General features: G+C 37.3%; 1 protein-coding gene across 1 annotated transcript in view; it reads left to right on the forward strand.

The window, feature by feature from the left end:
* The window catches only part of RYR2 (ryanodine receptor 2), a 764447-nt gene that overhangs the window by 358370 nt on the left and 385772 nt on the right, over nucleotides 1-20305 (forward strand). Inside the window, exon 19 of the mRNA XM_055589046.1 lies at nucleotides 14370-14465. Within this exon, the coding sequence (XP_055445021.1) occupies nucleotides 14370-14465 (96 nt within the window). The remainder of the gene's footprint in view (nucleotides 1-14369; nucleotides 14466-20305) is intronic.

The raw sequence follows: 20305 nt of genomic DNA on the forward strand, positions 1-20305 counted from the left end.
ACCGATATTTATTTCAGACTCCAGGAAGCCCTCACACACAGAGTCAGCATTTTCATTGACTCTCCAATACTTGAAATACAACTTCTTATTCTAGAATAAGAAGAATACTTGAGTAGTCTTGAAATCCTCAAGCCCCATGGCTGGTCTGTCCCTTCCTGTTCCCCTGTGACCTCAGTCATTTTATCTCTAGTCTCTCAGTCCTACCTAGGTCTTTATCTCTAATCCAGCACCGTCCTTTCAGACTGTCTAGAATTATTTTATATCAGAGATTTGTTATGCAGTAAATGTATATTTATTTGTAATATATGTTATATATTACATATGCATATATAGTATGTATTTCTTAAATATATGCATTTATTTCCTTAATTCTTTGCATCCTTTTTGATTAAGGGAGGATTTAAGGGAGCTACATTAAGTCCATTTAAGGGACTTAAAACTGACATAACTAGAACCCCCTAAAACTTACATCGTAATGGAAAATAATAGCATAATAACAACATATGTAACTAAGATAGAATACAATGATTTCAGGCAATGCATGTTTTGTGGCTTTCAAATTGATTTTTTCATGCAACAAGAGACATAAATTCTCAATATATTTTCTACTCGTACACACACACACACACACACTCTTAATTATAACTTATATTTTCACACTGCTATTCCTGAGAAGGTTTTTGTTAATCTGCTACTCCTGTGTGTGTGTATGTGTGTAGGTATGTGTATATAATTAAGGAAGCTTTTCTGACGATATATATGTGTGCATGTGTGTGTGTGTGTGTGTGTGTGTGTATATAAATAAGGATCTTCTGAATATATACATACATACATACACACACACACACATATATATATATATATATTCCTTTTCCCTTTTGCATATTTTCCCAAGTGTCTTGCCTCTTAATTCCTTATACAGTATTCTGAAGGGGCATCCTTGGTAACAGAGACTGTGTCCTGTTGGGGGAACGTGGAATCCAGTGGATGTGGGTTTCAATAGAAGCTTCATTCATTCATCAGAGATTAATTGGATGCCTGCTATGGGAAATATTCTAATCTGGGAAGTGAGGTACAGTTGTGAGCAGCATATATTCTCTGCTGTCATGAATCTTATGGTTGAGTAAGAGAGAGACAGGTGGTATAAATAGCAAAGCTAGCCACAGTGCTGTGTAGTTACTGCATTTAATGCCTTGACCATCTCTATACATGTTACTATTAATCTTTGTTAGTGATTAGTAAGAGACTGATAAATTTTACTACATAAGAATGAAAATTTATAGGATAAATAATATCATTAAAAATAAACAGGTGGGAATTTTATAAAATATGCAGTCTATATGAAAGACAAAGGCTTAGTTTCTGTAATATAATTTTCATAAATCTATAAGAAAATATCATGTAACAGAAAAACAGACCACTAATAGCAATGGATAGTTTATAGAACAATGAATAAAATAACAGATTTTCAACATGACAAATAAGAAACTGGAAATTAAAATAAGCAGAGATCATATTTCATTTATTAGATTGGCATAGACAAAATGGTAATACCCATCATTGGGGAAAATGTTGAGTAGGATCTTCTTGGTGGGAGTATAAATTGATGAAAATTTAAAAAACCAAGCAAGCCTCAGTCAACAGTATATACAAAACTTTAAATGTGTATATCCTTTTACTCTCAGAATTTCCACTTTAAGAAATACAGTCTAGAGACATATTTCTACAAGTGTGGAAAGGATATCTACTGAAAAATTATTTATAAATAGCGTAAAATTGAAAACAATTTTTCTATCAACAGGGAATTGGTTATATAAGTAATAATATACCTATAGAGTATAAAACTGTATTATCATTGAAAATTGAGAAAAGTATACCATTTGAAAAATTGTATGAAACAGGCTAGACTGCTGATCTTTTTAGTATGGCAATGTAGGATATGATATTAAGTAAAAAAAAAAAAAAAGCAAGATGCTTACTGTATGTATAGTTAGATTTCAATTACATACAATTAAAAATATGTGGAGTAAGATACATTCATGTGTATACAGTGGATATTTCTGAAAGGATGCCCAGAAAACTGTTCAGTAGCTGCTCCTTGGGAGAGAGTTCTTTTACTTGTCTCTGTGTAATAATAAACATGTTCTTAATCTGTCTGCATGTGTTATTCATTTGTTTTTGGCTGTGCTGATTCTCCATTGCTGTGTGAACTTTAAGTGATGGCAGCAAATGGGAGCTACTCTCTAGTTGGCTGTGAGAGGCCTTCTCATTGTGGCGACCTCTCCCGCTGTGGGCACAGGCTCTAGGGCACAGGCTCAATAGTTGTGATGCACGGGCTCCATTGCTCCATGGCATGTGGGATCCTTCTGGATCAGAAATTGAGCCCATGTCTCCTGCATTGGCAGGCAGACTTTTTATCACTCGGGGAAGTGTTATATGTATTACTTTTATTGTTGAAAAAAACAGATTAACAGAAATGTGTAATGCTAGATAATTGATAATGAAAAGAAAGCTAATTTATTCTTTCTAGTTGAGTTAAAAGATAGAATATTTATGTCACTGCATATAAATAGAATATTTCTCGGTATACACATGGTTTAATAATGGTTCAGATCAGATCAGATCAGTTGCTCAGTCATGTCTGACTCTTTGTGACCCCATGAATCGCAGTACGCCAGGCCTCCCTGTCCATCACCAACTCCTGGAGTTCACTCAGACTCACGTCCGTCAAGTCAGTGATGCCATCCAGCCATCTCATCCTCTGTCCTCCCCTTCTCCTCCTGCCCCCAATCCCTCCCAGCATCAGAGTCTTTTCCAATGAGTCAACTCTTCGCATGAGGTGGCCGAAGTACTGGAGTTTCAGCTTCAGCATCGTTCCTTCCAAAGAAATCCCAGGGCTGATCTCCTTCAGAATGGACTGATTGGATCTCCTTGCAGTCCAAGGGACTCTCAAGAGTCTTCTCCAACACCACAGTTCAAAAGCATCAATTCTTTAGCACTCAGCTTTCTTCACAGTCCAACTCTCACATCCATACATGACCACTGGAAAAACCATAGCCTTGACTAGACAAACCTTTGTTGGCAAAGTAATGTCTCTGCTTTTGAATATGCTGTCTAGTTTGGTCATAATAATGGTTGTTTCAGGTGAATAGAGTTATGAGATTTGTCACTTTGTTTGACCACTTTTTGTTCCTTTGACTACTCTTCATTTTCTGTTTTTATTATAGTGAACATTGATTTCATGATCAGGAAAAAAAATAGTGAATAAAATCTTATTTGACATAAGAACCATTTGACACCAAAATTTTCTACTGAAGTTGATGTAATCATATAATAGGTAGACCTGTATATGTAAGTGTTTATTTTACCTTGGCTGGAGAATTCTCCGATTGTCAGCAATACTTTGAGTTCAACAATATATTTATGTCATTGTCCCTCTTTACCCTACTATCAGAAAGTTTGGTTTACCCATCAGTAACTTCAGCTTAATTAAGCCTCTCCTCATTCTTGCAGAAAGGTAGACAGTAGAGTCTCTTGTGTAGTTATGTGTAAAATACACCTTTTCCTTCTTTTACTTCAGCAGTTTTGTTTAGCATGGAGAGAAAAGGGAGATGGGATGATAATCTATAACAATTTAAAAATTTGATGTGAATATATTTAATATGTGTTTTAGATACAGAATGACAAAAGTAGATTGCCATCTGGAAGACCCGGGGATCTTATAGACACTGATATTCATAGTTTGAAAAGCATCACTGGGACATGCTTTCATGCATCTTTTTTGGCATCCACACAATTAATCTGCAGGAGGCTTACAAGCCAGGATAATTTTCTAAAGATGTCTAAAAAGTGCTCTTTGGTAAACTCTCTCTGTGAATACTCATTTTATGAAAATTCAGAGTATAAAACAAACAGGGTACACATCTTCTCTTTTAGGAAGGCATAAGTTACCAGTTTCTGAATCTTTAAAGACTGAGGAAGGATAGAGCAAGGAAAGATTTTTGCAGATCCAGAGTATTTTCCCAGTATCTTAGGGACACAGATCTTCCTAAATGCCCTAAAACACTGTGGGAAGGCAGTCAAGGGGTAGAAAAGAGGGGCATTGGCTTCAAACACGCTCATACCAGATATTACCCTGGCAATCGTACTTACATTTTTTTCTCATCTTGTTCTCAGGAAACCCTAAAAAGGCATTTCATTACCAAGACACATTACTTTTTTTCCAACTTGGTAATGATCTCATGGCTATGAAATCAAAGTCATTAATTTTGATAGGAATTCATTATCTAATCAAGCTTGTGAGATACCTGTTTTCTTAATTTGCTTGTATACTACCATGACCCTGCCCTTCTAAACTTTCTAGACAGAATTCCAGCAGGAAAAGATTGTGGGGGAGGAGGGCTGCATAGCTCAGGACCTGAGCACAGACTCAGGGATCAAAATTGTCTGGCTTTAAGTCTTGACTCCACTGTGAGCTGTGTGTGCACGAAGAGCTTTTTCTTCTCCTTTACAGGAAAGCTGGGGACTTCCCTGGTGGTCCAGTGATTAAGAATCCATGTTTCCAATGCACGAGGTCTATCCTTGGTCAGGGAAGTAGATCCTACATCCTGCAACTAAAGATCTCACATGCCACAGCGAAGACTGAAGATCCCATGTGCTGCAACAAAGATCCGGGGCAGCCAAATTAATTAATATTTTAATATATTATATAAGAAAGTTGCTGTTCTCACCCCTCAGGGTAGAAAGAGGGGAGAAGATAGCAAATTCCCCATCTCTGGCAATAAGGGTGCCCTTCTACCTCCAGATGCAGGGAATGAAGGTGAATCTTTCATGTGAGAGATTTATTTCTTGCTTTTAGGGAGACAGATGGGGGAATCAGAGTTTCCATCTTGCTTTGGCCATTTCTTAAGTAACTTTAATTCAAAATACTCAGTCTTCCATGGAGGCACATTTTGGGGCAGCCTGCTCTGGACCCTCACAGACTACTGTCTTAAATTCTCCAACAACATTCTGATGGGTTTTTTGTTTGTTTGTTTATGGTTGACAAGACTTAAGAGCACCTGAACATTTTAAATATCCTTCTGGATTCTAGTTCTATTTCCTCCCCATTTGTCAATGTTGTTTAAGGCCTGTTCTCATAATATTTCTAGGTTTTGAATGTAAATTCCAAGAAGGAATATAGTTTGGTTTTTTGTTGTGTCTCCAGCACCTAGAATAGTCCTTGATACAAAGCAGATAGTATTTATTGAATAATTTTTAAAAATTTATTATATTTTATTGAAGGATAATTGCTTTACAGAATTTTGTTGTTTAAAGTGAGCGTTTTCTTGGAATTCTATAAATCTTAATCCATCTGTAATTTTCTGATTTTATATTTTGAGAAATTATGAATTAGAGTTTAAAATACAGAAGCATGAGGACATGGAGATGTTAGGATACTAATAAGCAATGCAGAATATTGTTAATAATGGTCTTTCAATATCTGCAAGTATTACTTGTATTTCATATTCTGATTGGATAACAGTTTAAAGATTTAATGATTTTTGTTGTTCAGTCACGTCCAACTCTTTGTGGCCCCATGGACTGCAACACATCAGGCTTCCCTGGCCTTCACCATCTCCCAGAGCTTGCTCAAACTCATGTCCACTGAGTCAGTGATGCCATCCAACCATGTCCTCCTGTGTCATTCCCTTCTCCTCCTGCCTTTAATCTTTTCCAGCATGGGGGTCTTTTCTAATGAGTTGGCTCTTTATTTCAGGTGGCCAAAGTATTGGAACTTCAGCTTCAGCATCAGTCCTTCCAATGAATATTCAGGACTGATTTCCTTTACCATTGACTAGTTTGATCTCCTTGCAGTCCAAGGGACTCTCAAGAGTCTTCTCCAACACCACAGTTCAAAAGCATCAATTCTTCGGCACTCAGCCTTCTTTATGGTTCAACTCTCACATCCATACATGACTTCTGGAAAAACCATAGCTTTGACTAGACTGACCTTTTTTGGCAAAGTAATGCCTCTGTTTTTGAATATGCTATCTAGGTTGGTCATAAGTTTTCTTTCAAGGAGCAAGTGTCTTTTAATTTCATGGCTGCAGTCACCATCTTCAGTGATTTGGGAGTCCCCCAAAATAAAATCTGTCACTGTTTCCATTGTTTCCCCCTATAGTTTTTTTTTTTTTATTTAGTCAACATCAGAAAAAATTCAGTGAACATGCATGTCCTTTATGAAACTTAGTTCAAAGTGTGCTTATAGTATTTAAGTTTTACTGTACTTAACCACTGATCTTACTCCATAAGAGACTAAATACTATTTATTCCTTAAGAGATAACATACATGGTGAGTTTCAGAGAATGCTCAGGGTTATAGTAAGACAGAGTGTCTGATCTAAAGGAGCTTAAGATGTGCTCAGAGAAGACCTGCAGACAATTATATTATATTCACACTTTATTTCAACTTATATTTGCAGCGCCAACCATAGCGCCTGATGCACTTATGTTAATATTTCTTAAATAAATGAGGAAAAGTAGTCTGATGGGTGAAAGGTTTTAACTTTCCTTCAGGCCAATTAGCCAACAATGACAAGAGTATTTTAAGGTATAGTATGCATGTCTTGCTTTGAAGAAACAACATTTGTCTTGAGTTTGTTTGTTTCTGTACTTAGAAACACCTTGTAAATTTGCCATTTTCTTTGGCCATGAGAGTGGCTCTCTGGGCTTCCCTTTTGGCTCAGCTGGTAAAGAATCCTGCAGTGCAGGAGACCTGGGTTTGATCTCTGGGTTGGGTAGATCCCCTGGGGAAGGGAAAGGCTACCCACTCCACTCCAGTATTCTGGCCTGGAGAATTCCATGGACTGTATAGTCCACGGGGTCGCAAAGAGTCAGACATGACTGAGCGACTTTCACTTTTACTATAGCATTAAACACATGTAAACCACTTTACGCATCTACATGCACACACAAACAATAGCAAATCCCTGCTATTGGACTTCAGCTGTGGCCTGATCCCTGAGGTTTTGTTGGCTTGGTCCATGTTCCAGCTTCATGAGCTGAGATGGGCTTAAGACTTGCCTTTGATATCTGTACACTCTTGGGGGGGGGTTATTTGGTTACACTGTCTCCCACTTTCATACTTTTTCCTTTTTATCTAATGTTTCTCTGAGGTTACATAGTATCTTAGTTGCAGACTGTCACCCCCTCACTCATATACACTTCCATTCTATTGAACAATTGTGAGTCATTTATTTATTTTTTTATTTATAGAATTTATTGCGCCTTCAGAAAGTCCTTGTGCAGGATCATATCACAGGGCATGACTTTTTCCTCCTAACTTCATTCATCTCCCCTCCCGCATTTTATTTTTTATTTTTTTGGCCACACACGTGGCACGTGGGATCTTGGTTCTTCAAGCAGGGATTGAAACCCTGCTCCCCGCAGTGGAAGTGCAGAGTCTTAAGAGTCTTAACCACTGGACCACCAGGTCTATCCTTTCCCCCCTGCTATAGAATAAGAAAATTTCCCCCTTTGACCCAGGGAGTCCCACACTTATCAATCAAGGTCTGTTTCTATCCCAGACACCTACCAGAAGCTTTCTCTCAAAAAATGAGCTCTTACCATCTAAGGAATATTCTAAAAAATAATAGTCCTTCATTCTGTGTGCATACTTACATCAAAATGGGCTCATATTCTCCATATCCTTATATAGCATTTGTTTCCACTGACTTCGGTATTGTGGGCATCTTTCCTTGGCAGGAACTAAAGCTGTCATCAGGCTTTAGTGGATGTATTCTACCCAACTGATGGCATGTGTCATCATTTATTTAGCCCACATTCAAGCTGTTTTCAAAGCTTTGCTATTATAAACAGTGTTAGGATGAGTGTTCTTGCATTTCTCTGTATACTTTTTCATTACTCTAGAAACTCCCTTAACTGATTTCTTGAAGACTAACTTGCTGAATTATAGTAGATCACACTTTATCTGTAAAGCATACTCTGCACGTGCACACACATGTACACTTGTTTGGATAATGTTCCAGAGGCATTCTAATAGAGTTAAGTTTTTTTTTTATTAAAAGTACATACATTTTCAGAGTCTATGGTGATCATCATATGTTTCACCTTTGACTTATTCTAGCATATTTCTCTCTCATTGGAGTAATGAACCCACAACAAACTGTGGAAAATTCTTAAAGAGATAGGAATACCAGACCACCTGACCTGCCTCCTGAGAAATCTGTATGCAGGTCAGGAAGCAACAGTTAGAACTGAACATGGAACTTCAGACTGGTTCCAAATTGGGAAAGGAGTACACCAAACCTGAATGTTGTCACCCTGATTATTTAACTTATATGCAGAGTACATCATGAGAAATGCTGGGCTGGATGAAGCAAGCTGGAATCAAGATTGCTGGGAGAAATATCAATAACCTCAGATATGCAGATGATACCACCCTTATGGCAGAAAGTGAAGAAGAACAAAAGAGCCTCTTGATGAAATTGAAGAGGAGAGTGAAAAAGTTGGCTTAAAACTCAACATTCAGAAAACTAAGATCATGGCATCTGGTCCCTTCACTTCATGGCAAACAGATGGGGAAACAGTGACAGACTTTATTTTTTGGGGCTCCAAAAGCAGTGTAGATGGTGATTGCAGCCATGAAATTCAAAGATGCTTGCTCCTTGGAAGAAAACTTATGACCAACCTAAACAGCATATTAAAAAGCAGAGACATTACTTTGCCAACTAAGGTCCATGTAGTCAAGGCTGTGGTTTTTCCAGTGGTCACGTATGGATGTGAGAGTTGGACTATAAAGAAAGCTGAGCACTGAAGAATTGATGCTTTTGAACTGTGGTGTTGGAGAAGACTCTTGAGAGTCCCTTGGACTGCAAGGAGATCAAGCCTATTATTGGTGAAGGAAATCAGTCCTGAATATTCATTGAAAGGACTGATACTGAAGCTGAAGTTGCAATACTTTTGCCACCTGATGTGAAGAACTGACTCATTCGAAAAGACCCTGATGCTGGGAAAGATTGAGGGTAGGAGAAGAAAGGGACGACAGAGGATGAGATTATTAAATGGCATTACTGTCTTGATTGACATGAGATTGAATAAACTCTGGGAATTGGTGATGGACAGGGGGGCCTAGCGTGCTGCAGTCCAAGGGGTTGCAAAGAGCGACTGAACTGAACTGAATGCCCTGCTGATTCAGTTCAGTTCAGTCGCTTAGTTGAGTCCGACTCTCTGCGACCCCATGAATCTCAGCATGCCAGGCCTCCCTGTCCATCACCAACTCCCGGAGTTCACTCAAACTCACGTCCATTGAGTTGGTGATGCCATCCAGCCATCTCATCCTCTGTCCTCCCCTTCTCCTCCTGCCCCCAATCCCTCCCAGCATCAGAATCTTTTCCAATGAGTCAACTCTTCGCATGAGGTGGCCAAAGTATTGGAGTTTCAGCTTTAGCATCAGTCCTTCCAAAGAACACCCAAGGCTGATCTCCTTTAGAATGGACTGGTTGGATCTCCTTGCAGTCCAAAGGCCTCTCAAGAGTCTTCTCCAACACCACAGTTCAAAAGCATCAATTCTTCGGTGCTCAGCTTTCTTCACAGTCCAACCCTTACATCCATACATGACCACTGGAAAAACCATAGCCTTGACTAGACGGACTGATAGTGATTTATAAATTGCCTCCTTGTATAAGATTTGGGGATATGTATTCATAGCTAAAAGTTTCCTTTAGTTTTCTGATATGCATACCCTTTTTATTAGGTGTAGATAGCAAAGTTATACTGTCTTGATAAAATATATTGGAAGGGTCTTCTTAGTTTCTTTACTTTGGAACAGTTTAACATAGCAATGACTTATTTCCTGAATTTAGAAAAAATGTTTTTGACTTTGACATACTTCTAAATATTACTTATTGTTTGTTATTCTATTTAGATTTGCTTCTTTGGGTCAATTTTTATGAAAAAAATATTTGGAAGTCATTCTTTTTTTCTAAATGTTTAAAAATTTCAGTATAGTAATAAGTGGCTGTGTATGATTCCTGTTCCTCTTAATTATGTCCTTTTTTTTCTTGATTAAAGTTGTTGGCATTTAGCTTATATTTTGAAGGGAGGGAGTCCTTGACAGTGTTGATCATCCCTGTTATTTCAATTTATTACATAGATCACTTCTACTATTTCTAACTTATTAATGTCTACTTTTATCGCTCTATTTCTTTTTTCTGTTCTACTTATTTTTTATATTCTTTTTGAATGTTTTGGAAGGAATGTTTAGTTAACATTTTTCACTCTGTTAATAGCAATTCAGTTCAGTCACTCAGTCACGTCAGAATTTTTGTGACCTCACGGACTGCAGCACCCCAGACTTCCCTGTCCATATTCAACTCCTGGAGCTTACTCAAACTCATGTCCATTGAGTCGGTGATGGCATCCAACCGTCTAATCTTCTGTCGTCCCCTTCTCCTGCCTTCAATCTTTCCCAGCATCAGGGTTTTTTCAAATGAGTCAGCTCTTCGCATCAGGTGGCCAAAGTATTGCAACTTCAGCTTCAGCATCAGTCCTTCAAATGAATATTCAGGACTGATTTCCTTTACCACTGACTGGTTTGATCTCTTTGTAGTCCAAGGGACTCTCAAGAGTCTTCTCCAGCACCACAGTTCAAAAGCATCAATTCTTCGGAGCTCAGCATTCTTTATAGTCCAACACTCACATCCATACAGGACTACTGGAAAAACCATAGCTTTGACTAGACAGACCTTTGTTGGCAAAGTAGTGTCTCTGCTTTTTAATATACTGTCTAGGTTATTCATAAGTTTTCTTCCAAGGAGGAAGTGTCTTTGAATTTCATGGCTACAGTCCCCATCTGCAGTGATTGTGGTGCCCAAAAAAATAAATTTTGCCACTGTTTCCATTGTTTCCCCTTCTATTTACCATGACGCGATGGGACCAGATGCCATGATCTTAGTTTTTTGAATGTTGAGTTTTAAGCCAACTTTTTCACTCTCCTTGTTTCAATTTCATCAAGAGGCTCTTTAGTTCTTCTTTGCTTTCTGCCATAAGGATGGTGTCATCTGCATATCTGAGGTTATTGATATTTCTCCCAGCAATCTTGATTCCAGCTTGTGCCCCATCCATCCTGGCATTTCTCATGATGTAGTCTCATATAAGTTAAATAAGCAGGGTGACAATATACAAGCTTGACATACTCCTTTCCCGACTTGGAACCAGTCTGTTGTTCCATATTCAGTTCTAAATGTTGCTTCTTGACCTGCATACAGATTTCTCAAGAGGGAGGCTAAGTGGTCTGGTATTCCCATCTCTTGAAGAATTTTCCACACAGTTGTGGTGATCCACACAGTCAAAGGCTTTGGCATAGTCAGTGATGCAGAAGTAGATGTTTTTCTGGAACTCTCTTGCTTTTTCGATGATCCAACCTGTGTTGGCAATTTGCTCTCTGGTTCCTCTAACTTTTCTAAATCCAGCTTGAACATCTGGAGGTTCACAGTTCGTATACTGTTGAAGCCTGGCTTGGAGAATTTTGAGCATTTCTTTCCTAGTGTTTGAGATGAGTGCAATTGTGCAGTAGTTTGAACATTCTTTTTCATTGCCTTTCTTTGGGTTTGGAATGAAAACTGACCTTTTCCAGTCCTGTGGCCACTGCTGAGTTTTCCAAATTTGCTGGCATACTGAATGCAACACTTTCACATCATCTTTTAGGATCTGAAATAGCTCCACTGGAATTCCGTTACCTTCACTAGCTTTGTTCGTAGTGATGTTTCCTATGGCCCATTTGACTTCACATTCCAGGATGTCTGGGTCTAGGTAAGTGATCACACCAGTGTGGTTATCTGGGTCATGAAGATCTTTTTGGTACAGTTCTTCTGTGTATTCTTGCCACCTCTTCTTAATATCTTCTACTTCTGTTTGTCCATACCATTTCTTTGTTTTATTGTGCCCATCTTTGCATAAAAGTTTCCCTTGGTATCTCTAATTTTTTTGAATAGATCTCTAGTCTTTCCCATTCAGTTGTTTTCCTCTATTCCTTTGCACTGATCACTGAGGAAGGCTTTCTTATCTCTCCTTGCTATTCTTTGGAACTCTGAATTCAAATAGGTATATCTTTCCTTTTCTCCTTTGTCTTTAACTTCTCTTCTTTTCTCTGGTATTTGTAAGGCCTCCTCAGACAATCATTTTGCTTTTTTGCATTCTTTTTCTTACAATTAGAATGTTTATTTTTCCTTGAGTACAGTTTTGGCCATCTACAGTTGGTTGTGTAAGGTAGTGCCTATTTTTGATATTTGCTAGATATTCTAAAATTGTGGTATTGATTCTCTCATTGATTAAAAGTATTATTTTGGAAAAATTTTAAGCTTTTATGTAGGTTTTATTTTTGTTCCTGCTTTTCTTACTGGTTTCAAGTTTTATGTTTGTTTTTTATTTCTGATTTTGGGTAGATTATTTTTGTTTCTGCTTTTCTTACTAATTTCATTAACATTGTTGTCTGAGAGCATAGTTTATATACCATCTTTGCAGTAAGTTTAATGATATTTTTTTCAGTGGCTTACTGTATGATTTTCTTAAATATTCCATGGATTATTAAAAGGGTTTATTTGTGCATTATTAGTTTTTTTTTTTTTTTTTCTGCAGCATGTGGGATCTTCCCTGTCCAGGGATTGAACCCATGCCCCTTGTGTTAGGAGCATGGAGTTTCACCACTGGACCACTAGAGAAGTCTTAGTTTCTTCAAGATACCTTATCTCTCACTATTGACCTCTAGAAAATTGTTGATATCTTTAATTTTAATAGCCTGAGGCAGAATTAAAGGAGGGGGTTAAATTTTAAGCAAATGACACTTTATAAAGAATCAAACTGTTCACCATATACTTTCTATCAGTTGCTATTGTTCTTGGTCAGGAAAAGATATTCTTACAGGTTAAAAGTAGAAGTCCCACTGAGCATGTCAGACTCCTCTAGCACACCTCATGCTGAATGCTCTTGTCCCTGGCACTTATCATTCTATGTGTATGTGTGTGTGTGTACCTGGTTACTGGCTCTTATTGGTTCCAGACCTGGAGGAGAGCCTAAGTAATTGAATGCATTGCCTTGTAATATTTGTACAAATGTTATGGGGACTCCATTCACAAAAGAGCTTTTCTTATGTAGTTGAACAAACCTCTAAGCCTTCTTGTCTTTTGTGTCATTATTGCTTTTCTTCCTCTCAGGCCAGGTAACAGCTTTTGGGAGGAAGAAAGAGGAAATATGAAGGAATCATTTTAGTTTTATTGAACCCTGTTGCTCTTAACAAGGAGATGAACAGGTGGCATTCTCAAACTTCAGTTCTTTAAACTACCTCTTGGCACTACCAGATTTTAAAATTGTGATTTTTTTCTTATAGGAACATACTTTTCACATTAAATATATTATATAAAAACATCATTTGACATTTTTAAGCAGTTATACACTTTCTGAACAATCTTATGGGCATAAGAGTAGAATTTACATAAAATATTTACCATATTTGCTTTGAAATAACTGAATGATTTAGAAACATGAGTTTTAAATTGAGTATATCAATTAGGTTGAAAGATATCATAAAGGTAACAGAGGAATTTCAGATAAAATGGGTTCTTTGGTTCAAGAGGTGCAGAAAACACTACTAGGTTAAACAAAAAGATTGAAATAGGTAACTTTACTGCAGAAATTAGTTTCTAGAGTCTTTCATATGCATTGTGAATCTCTAAGTGGAAAGAAGAGATGCAGGGGGGGGGGAAGGTTTTCAAACTCATTAGCCATCTGCCCTCACACCCTGTTTTTTCCTATAACAATTTGATGATACATCTTTGTATTTGTTACACTTACTTGTTGTATCTCCTAGTATCTTGTGCTACATTTTCAGAAAAACTGATATTCTCTTAACGTCTTCATTATACAGGTGAGAAAATTGAACTCTAGGGAAATTAAATAATTTAGTCTCACAGCTAATTAAAAGCAATGAGTATTAGAACCCAAGTGAGGAAAATTCATGGGGTCGCAAAGAGTCGGATACGACTGAGCAACTGAACTGAACTGAACTGAGGAAAATCCCAGGACACTAGTTTTTCCGTTACCCTTCATTATTACTTGAAATATGAAATGTGACTTTCTCAAAAATGTATTTCTTCTAATAAGCAGTGTTTTTACAGTCCCCATTAATAAATATCAGTTCAATTTTATGTGTATATGTGTACATATGTGTGTGTGTGTGTGTATTTGTATGTGTTTTTGGTATAAAATTAATGTATTGTGATTTTGATCCAATATTTTGTGCCTATTATGGGCTTACTTTGGTTTCGAATTAGAAAATCACATAACTGTAAAATCTGCTTTTTCTTTTGCAGCGGCATTAATTAGAGGAAATCGTAAAAACTGTGCTCAATTTTCTGGCTCCCTTGACTGGTTAATCAGCCGACTGGAAAGACTGGAAGCTTCTTCTGGTATGTTTTCCGATATCTCCTTTTAATGATATAGTATTCCTTTTTTTCTATTTTATGTCCTTTAAGATGTAAAAACAGATTCAGTGCAATATAAACCTTTTCCTATTACTAGGTTAAAATTTTTACTGATGGCTGAAATCATTGGTATTTTCATTAATTATTTCTGAAAAGCAATGTAACAGTATCTTCTTCATTTATAAAAGAATGAAGTTCAGAAAGCCACTGAAGTGCCAGAATTCCCATTATTTTTCAAATCAATTCTTCCTAATGTACTAATACATTGGTGGTTTAGTCATTAAGTGGTGTCTAACTCTTGTGACCCCATGGACTCTAGCCTGCCAGGCTCCTCTGTCCATGGAATTCTCCAGGCAAGAATATTGGAGTGGGTTCCCATTTCCTTTTCAACTTAGCACCTTACAATACTCTACAGATAAAAATATTTGTTTAGGTGAATTGTTTTTGTTTTTTAGTTGAGGTGAATTTAATTAAAAAAAAATAGATTGGTTTGGAATTCCTATTTAAAATTTTTCTTTAATAATTATGTGGGCAGATTTGGGGGGAAAATGGTTTTCCAAATTATATAGGGTAATAGTTTATTTTTTAATTTTTTAAACAATAGTATTTTTATTCAGAGTCAAATCATAAGATGTGATTATTGTTGCTAAGTTGGAAGATACAAAAGCATAGAAATGTTGTTTCAAAAGTTAATCATGTTCCCATCAACCAGAGATATTTACTGTTAGCATTTTAACCTGTGCTATTCCAAGTCTTCATTCCTTTTACTTTGTATTGAAATTTGTATTTCTATAGAAAAGTTTGTAAATATAAGTATACAGATCAGTTCGTTTTCACAAATAGGATGTATTTGTGTAACAACCGGTTAACAAACAGAATATTATCACCTATCAGAAACATACCCTGGAACCTTCTTCCAGAACCTTCTTCCACTCATCCACTCCTCTGCCCTAGTGCCTAAGTATTAATGTCATAGATTTATTCTGCCAATTTTTGAACTCTATGTACCAGGAATCATGCAGAATAAATTTTTGTGTGTCTGCTTTATTTCATTCAGTATATTTGTGAGATTCAGTCACAGTAATTTATTTTAAAGGGATTTAGTAAATACAAATAAAAGTCTGCATCATTGTAAAATAGTTAAAGACCATAAAATCAGATATGTCTGTGTCTAACAAGAATGTTATTTTTGTATTGATGTTGTGGAGATGTACCCATGCATTCTGTGGCACAGCAGTTTGTCTCAAGGACATCCCAAGCTGAGTCTATTGCTCCTATGTCAGTTCACATAGCATTCCATTAGTTGCTCTTCTATAGTACTAATGCCCATTTCTGTTACTTATTTTTCCTCTCCATTGTCTATACTAGTGGTGAACTCCTTCAAGTCCGGGGCTCAGTTTTATTCATCTTTGTGTTCTTTGCATCTACCATACTGTCTGGCACCTAGTAGGTACTTTATAGCATTTTTTGAATGAATGGTTATATTCACTTAAGAAAATACTTCTCAATACAGAAATAATTCCATGGCTGTGCATGATAGAGGCCCATTCAGGGACATGTTTGTTGAAACTGAATGACTAGAGAGAGAGAAGTACAGATGGTTGTGGTCAAAGGAGGTTGGTTTTAAGTCAGAGAACAGACTTTCAGAGTTTAAGATTGAATAACTTAGAAATCTAATGTAAGAGAAATTTGAGTAACAGTGAGTTCTAAGGCACTGCTGGACCATTGGGTGACAAAAATAAAAAAGCAGATTGTTGAGATTAAAAAAAGGTATAATAATTATGAGACAAATATTTTCAGGGTACGACCGTGTGAGTGAGATGACGATGAATCAATATAGAATATATTCATTAAGGAAAAACTGAATAGCTACTATGAGGACGTGATCAGATAGTAGTAAGATGATGGCAGGGATTGCAAAAATGGATAAATTCTTGATTCAAAGCATCTAGAGTTGTTGGCAAGTTCCAGTGTATACAAAAAAAGAGTATGCTGGTCTCTTTCACTGGCCCAGGGAGCATGTAGAAAGAGAAAGGAACAGAGCAACCTTCAGGATGAAGTTTGGGTTCTATACGTTGCTTCACTTTTTAAAATATGCACAGCAAAAGGAAAAAAAGAAAAAAAACTCAAAGGAAAAGAGGAGAAAGAGAAGGAAAAAACAGAGCAGAGCATCCTTTGACCTTTTTAACAAACAAAACTTGGGTCCACTTGTCCTCACACAGTAAAGCCAGTCTACGGACCCTGGGTTGTGTTGAAAGAAAGGGCAGCATTTATTGCAGGATGCCAGGCTGGTGGAATGGGCAGCTCACACTCCAAAGTGTGAGTGTGATGGCTTTCAGGGAAGCCTTCAACAAAAGTGGGGGTGGGAGCCGCAGAGTGCATGATCAGCTCACGCACAGTTGTCAGATTGGTTGGCATCAAGGTGAAGTTTGCAGCATCATCAACCTTCTAGTTTCAGTGTAGAGTCTATGTGATTGTGGTCAGCAGTTTTCATCTGGTTGGTGTCTGCTTCCTGTAAAAACAACTTAGGAATGTGTGTCAGGTCTTTATCTTTATTTTTTGGGATCTGGGAGTTTGGTGATTCAGCCATGTGAAGGATTTGTTGTCTAAATTGTTACCAGTTTCCCAATTCAATACTATTCTTTTTTTTTTTTTAACATCTTCACATTTCCGAATCATTAACTCTTTTTTTAATGTTAAAAGTCACATAATATACAATTTTAACCATATTTTACTGTACAATTCAGTGGCATTAATTTCATACAAATGGTAAAACTCTTACCATCATCTGTCTCCCAAATTTTTCACCTTCCTAAGCTGAAATTCTGCCCCATTAAACACTTAGCTCCCCATCTTCCCTCTCTACCCCACCCCTAGCCTCTGGCTCCTGACATTTACCAATGTGCTTTTATGAATTTGAATTTTGCTGGTTAATCTATTACTGCAAAGCAGAAATACAGACACAGATGTAGAGAACAAATGTATGGACACCAAGCAGCTGTGAGGGGTATGGATTGGAGATTGGGATTGACCTGACTACTACATATGAATTTGGATGGCTGGTGAGGGTCTACTGTATAGCAGAGGTGGAAAAAATACAATCTCTTTTTAGGATATATATTAAGTTAACCTTAAAAATGCATTCAAGTATGCATTAGTTACAGACAAATACTATTTGATTCCTAATCATTAACTTTTTTAAGACTTAATGGAGGCCTGAGAGACTAAAGCAAAAGCCTTTTTACTTCAGAGAACAGGGACACCGAGGCTGGTATATGGTTTCAAGCTCAGCCACACAGAGTCCACTGTTTAGTATTCAATTCAGTCAGTTAAAGGCACAGATCTATTGGCTGCACATCCCTACTTGATATGATCATTTCCCAATCCAACTGCTAGTAGCAGATATTTCTACTTAAAATAGAAGGCTTGTGGTCAGAGAAGGCAAACTGAAAGTCAGGAGTAGGAAGGGTCCTTAGAGAATGCTTCCCCTCACATTCTCACTTTGGAGGAAGAAAATTGAAGCACAAAACCTTGAAATGACTGCTTTGAAATGCTAGAATTAACTTTTATAGCCAAGATGAAAACCAGCTCCCTCATATAAGGCTTGAAATATTAATATGTTCACTATGCCTGATAGCCTCCTATATTTTAAGTATCTAAAATATTTTTCATGAAACAAGTGAAAAACAAATATTTTTCTCTACTGTGGAGGGTACAGTACAAGTTTCAGTGAACTCTTTTTTTCCCCCCCTAGAGGAAGTAGAACATTGCTCAGTTTTTAAAATAGACAGAAACAATAAAGCTCTGCATATATATGTGTGTCCTCACACAGAAATAATATAAATATATTTCAGTCATGCTGTATTGTTTACTGAGTGCTTCCACATGCATCATCTTATTTTCTGTCTATCTGGGATTGCTGAACACACATGCCCCGCTGCTTGTCAGTCTCCCAACTGTGTTAGTAGCTTCTGTATCAGAATATGAGCAGCAGAGCAGAGCTGGGGGTCTGACAGCTGTCACTTGCCTTCAGAAAAGGGCAGTGGACAAAACTCAAAATAAACTTGTGCACAATTAAGTAGAAAGCTGTGAAGTCTTGAGAAGAGTCAGCAAGAGGATGTGTTAATGAAAAAAGCTTACCTTAGTTTAGGTTCCACCAGAAGTAGACCTTGAGACGAGGATCGAAAGGCAAGTTTATTTGATTTGAGTGGACGTGAGACAGGTAGAGAGGGTATGTTGATAAAGCAAGTTACACCCATGGGTACTTGAGGCTTTTATTTTTCTGGTGCCAGGGGGAATTCTGCAAACACCTGCATTAGCATTATCCCACCTGAGAGGCGAGGGGGTTGGAGTATTCATTACCAGTTTGTCTTCTGTAGTTGAGTGGTGCTATCTCCTGAGGACATTAATTGTAGGGCTCCTCTAGCTGTTGCTGGAGTCAGAGCAAATCTTAAAACAAAGAAATGCAGACTCTGGCAGTTAGAAGTCAGGCAGCGTTCACCAAATGGAGAAGGTGAGAGTCTGACCAGGGCAGCATCCACTACCCTGCTGCTGCTATTTCATTGTATGATAGAAATAGGCAGCTTTCTTCTTTTTTTTAATATTCTGCATTATCTAAAGTTGACCAATATCACCACTGCATAAAGCCTTATTAGACTGTCTAATCAGCTTATAAGAATATCCACTATGAATTTTTTTGGTAGGATGTGGGGGGATAAATTAGACAATGTCCCAAACTTTATGCGTGATTCTGTGTCTGGGGGGGGAAAATTAGACAATGTCCCAAACTTCCCGTGTGATTCTGTGCCTGGGCCAAATTTAATTGAAAAGACAAAAGATTTGTATAAAAAATACTGTTGATTGAGTTGATATAATCCACTCAGGCTCAGTGTTTCTTTAGAATTTTTTTCAGCCCTTAAGATACTTTTTCAGAAGGTGGTTAAGAACAATCAGCTGGTCAGGAGGCTGACTATTTTTTTCTTATTTTTAATATAGTCTGTTCCCCCAGATAGTTTTGCAGGGATCAAAGTGGGCTTCTTCTGGATTCCTGCTAATTCCTCCTATACTTAGCAAGTGCCATGAATGGTGTTCCTTCTGGGTTTAAGCAGAATAAGGGGCTGAGAGTGTTCCTGAATTGCCAGAGTTTTGCACTAACATACGGTACAGCTTTTGTTACCTGAAAGCATGACAATTTAAAGCATCCAAAGATGTCACAGCTGTTTCTTACAGAGCATAAACCAGTCATTTTTCAAAGGAAAAGCTTTGTAGCTACTGGAATAATTTGTCACAGAAGATTGTGTTTAGGAAACTCCTCCACCTTAATATTTACTTAGATGTAATCAGTTGAGTTAGAAAGAATATGGGCTCACAGGATATTGTATGAGATCCAGTATTAGGGACGTAGATATAGCTAACCTTCTAAAGTGATACTAGCAATCCAAGCAACACCAGTGATACTAGAGAAAGAGACCATTTTCTAGGAGATAGCCATAGAAAAAGTGTTTTTAGCTCTTGATTGAAAGCCTTTGATTTTGCAGAAAGTCAGCTATGTTAAACCCAGGAGATCATGTACCTGAACCATATGAGAAACACTGAATCAGAATCACGGTGATATTGGAGACCTTTTAAAGAAAATCTTCTATGATAGTTATTGGGATCAATACGTGTTTGACTCTGTAATACCACACAGTAATCATCTATTTGCATCCAGAGATTTCGCCTAGAGCACATTATGATTGGTGTTTTTAATAATGATCTTGGGTCATGAAGATATGTAAATGATGTTTAATGCTGATGGGTCACTAAATATAGGGGAACAGAATCTA

This window comes from Bubalus kerabau, chromosome 1 (genome assembly GCF_029407905.1).
Source record: "Bubalus kerabau isolate K-KA32 ecotype Philippines breed swamp buffalo chromosome 1, PCC_UOA_SB_1v2, whole genome shotgun sequence".
NCBI lineage: Eukaryota > Metazoa > Chordata > Mammalia > Artiodactyla > Bovidae > Bubalus > Bubalus kerabau.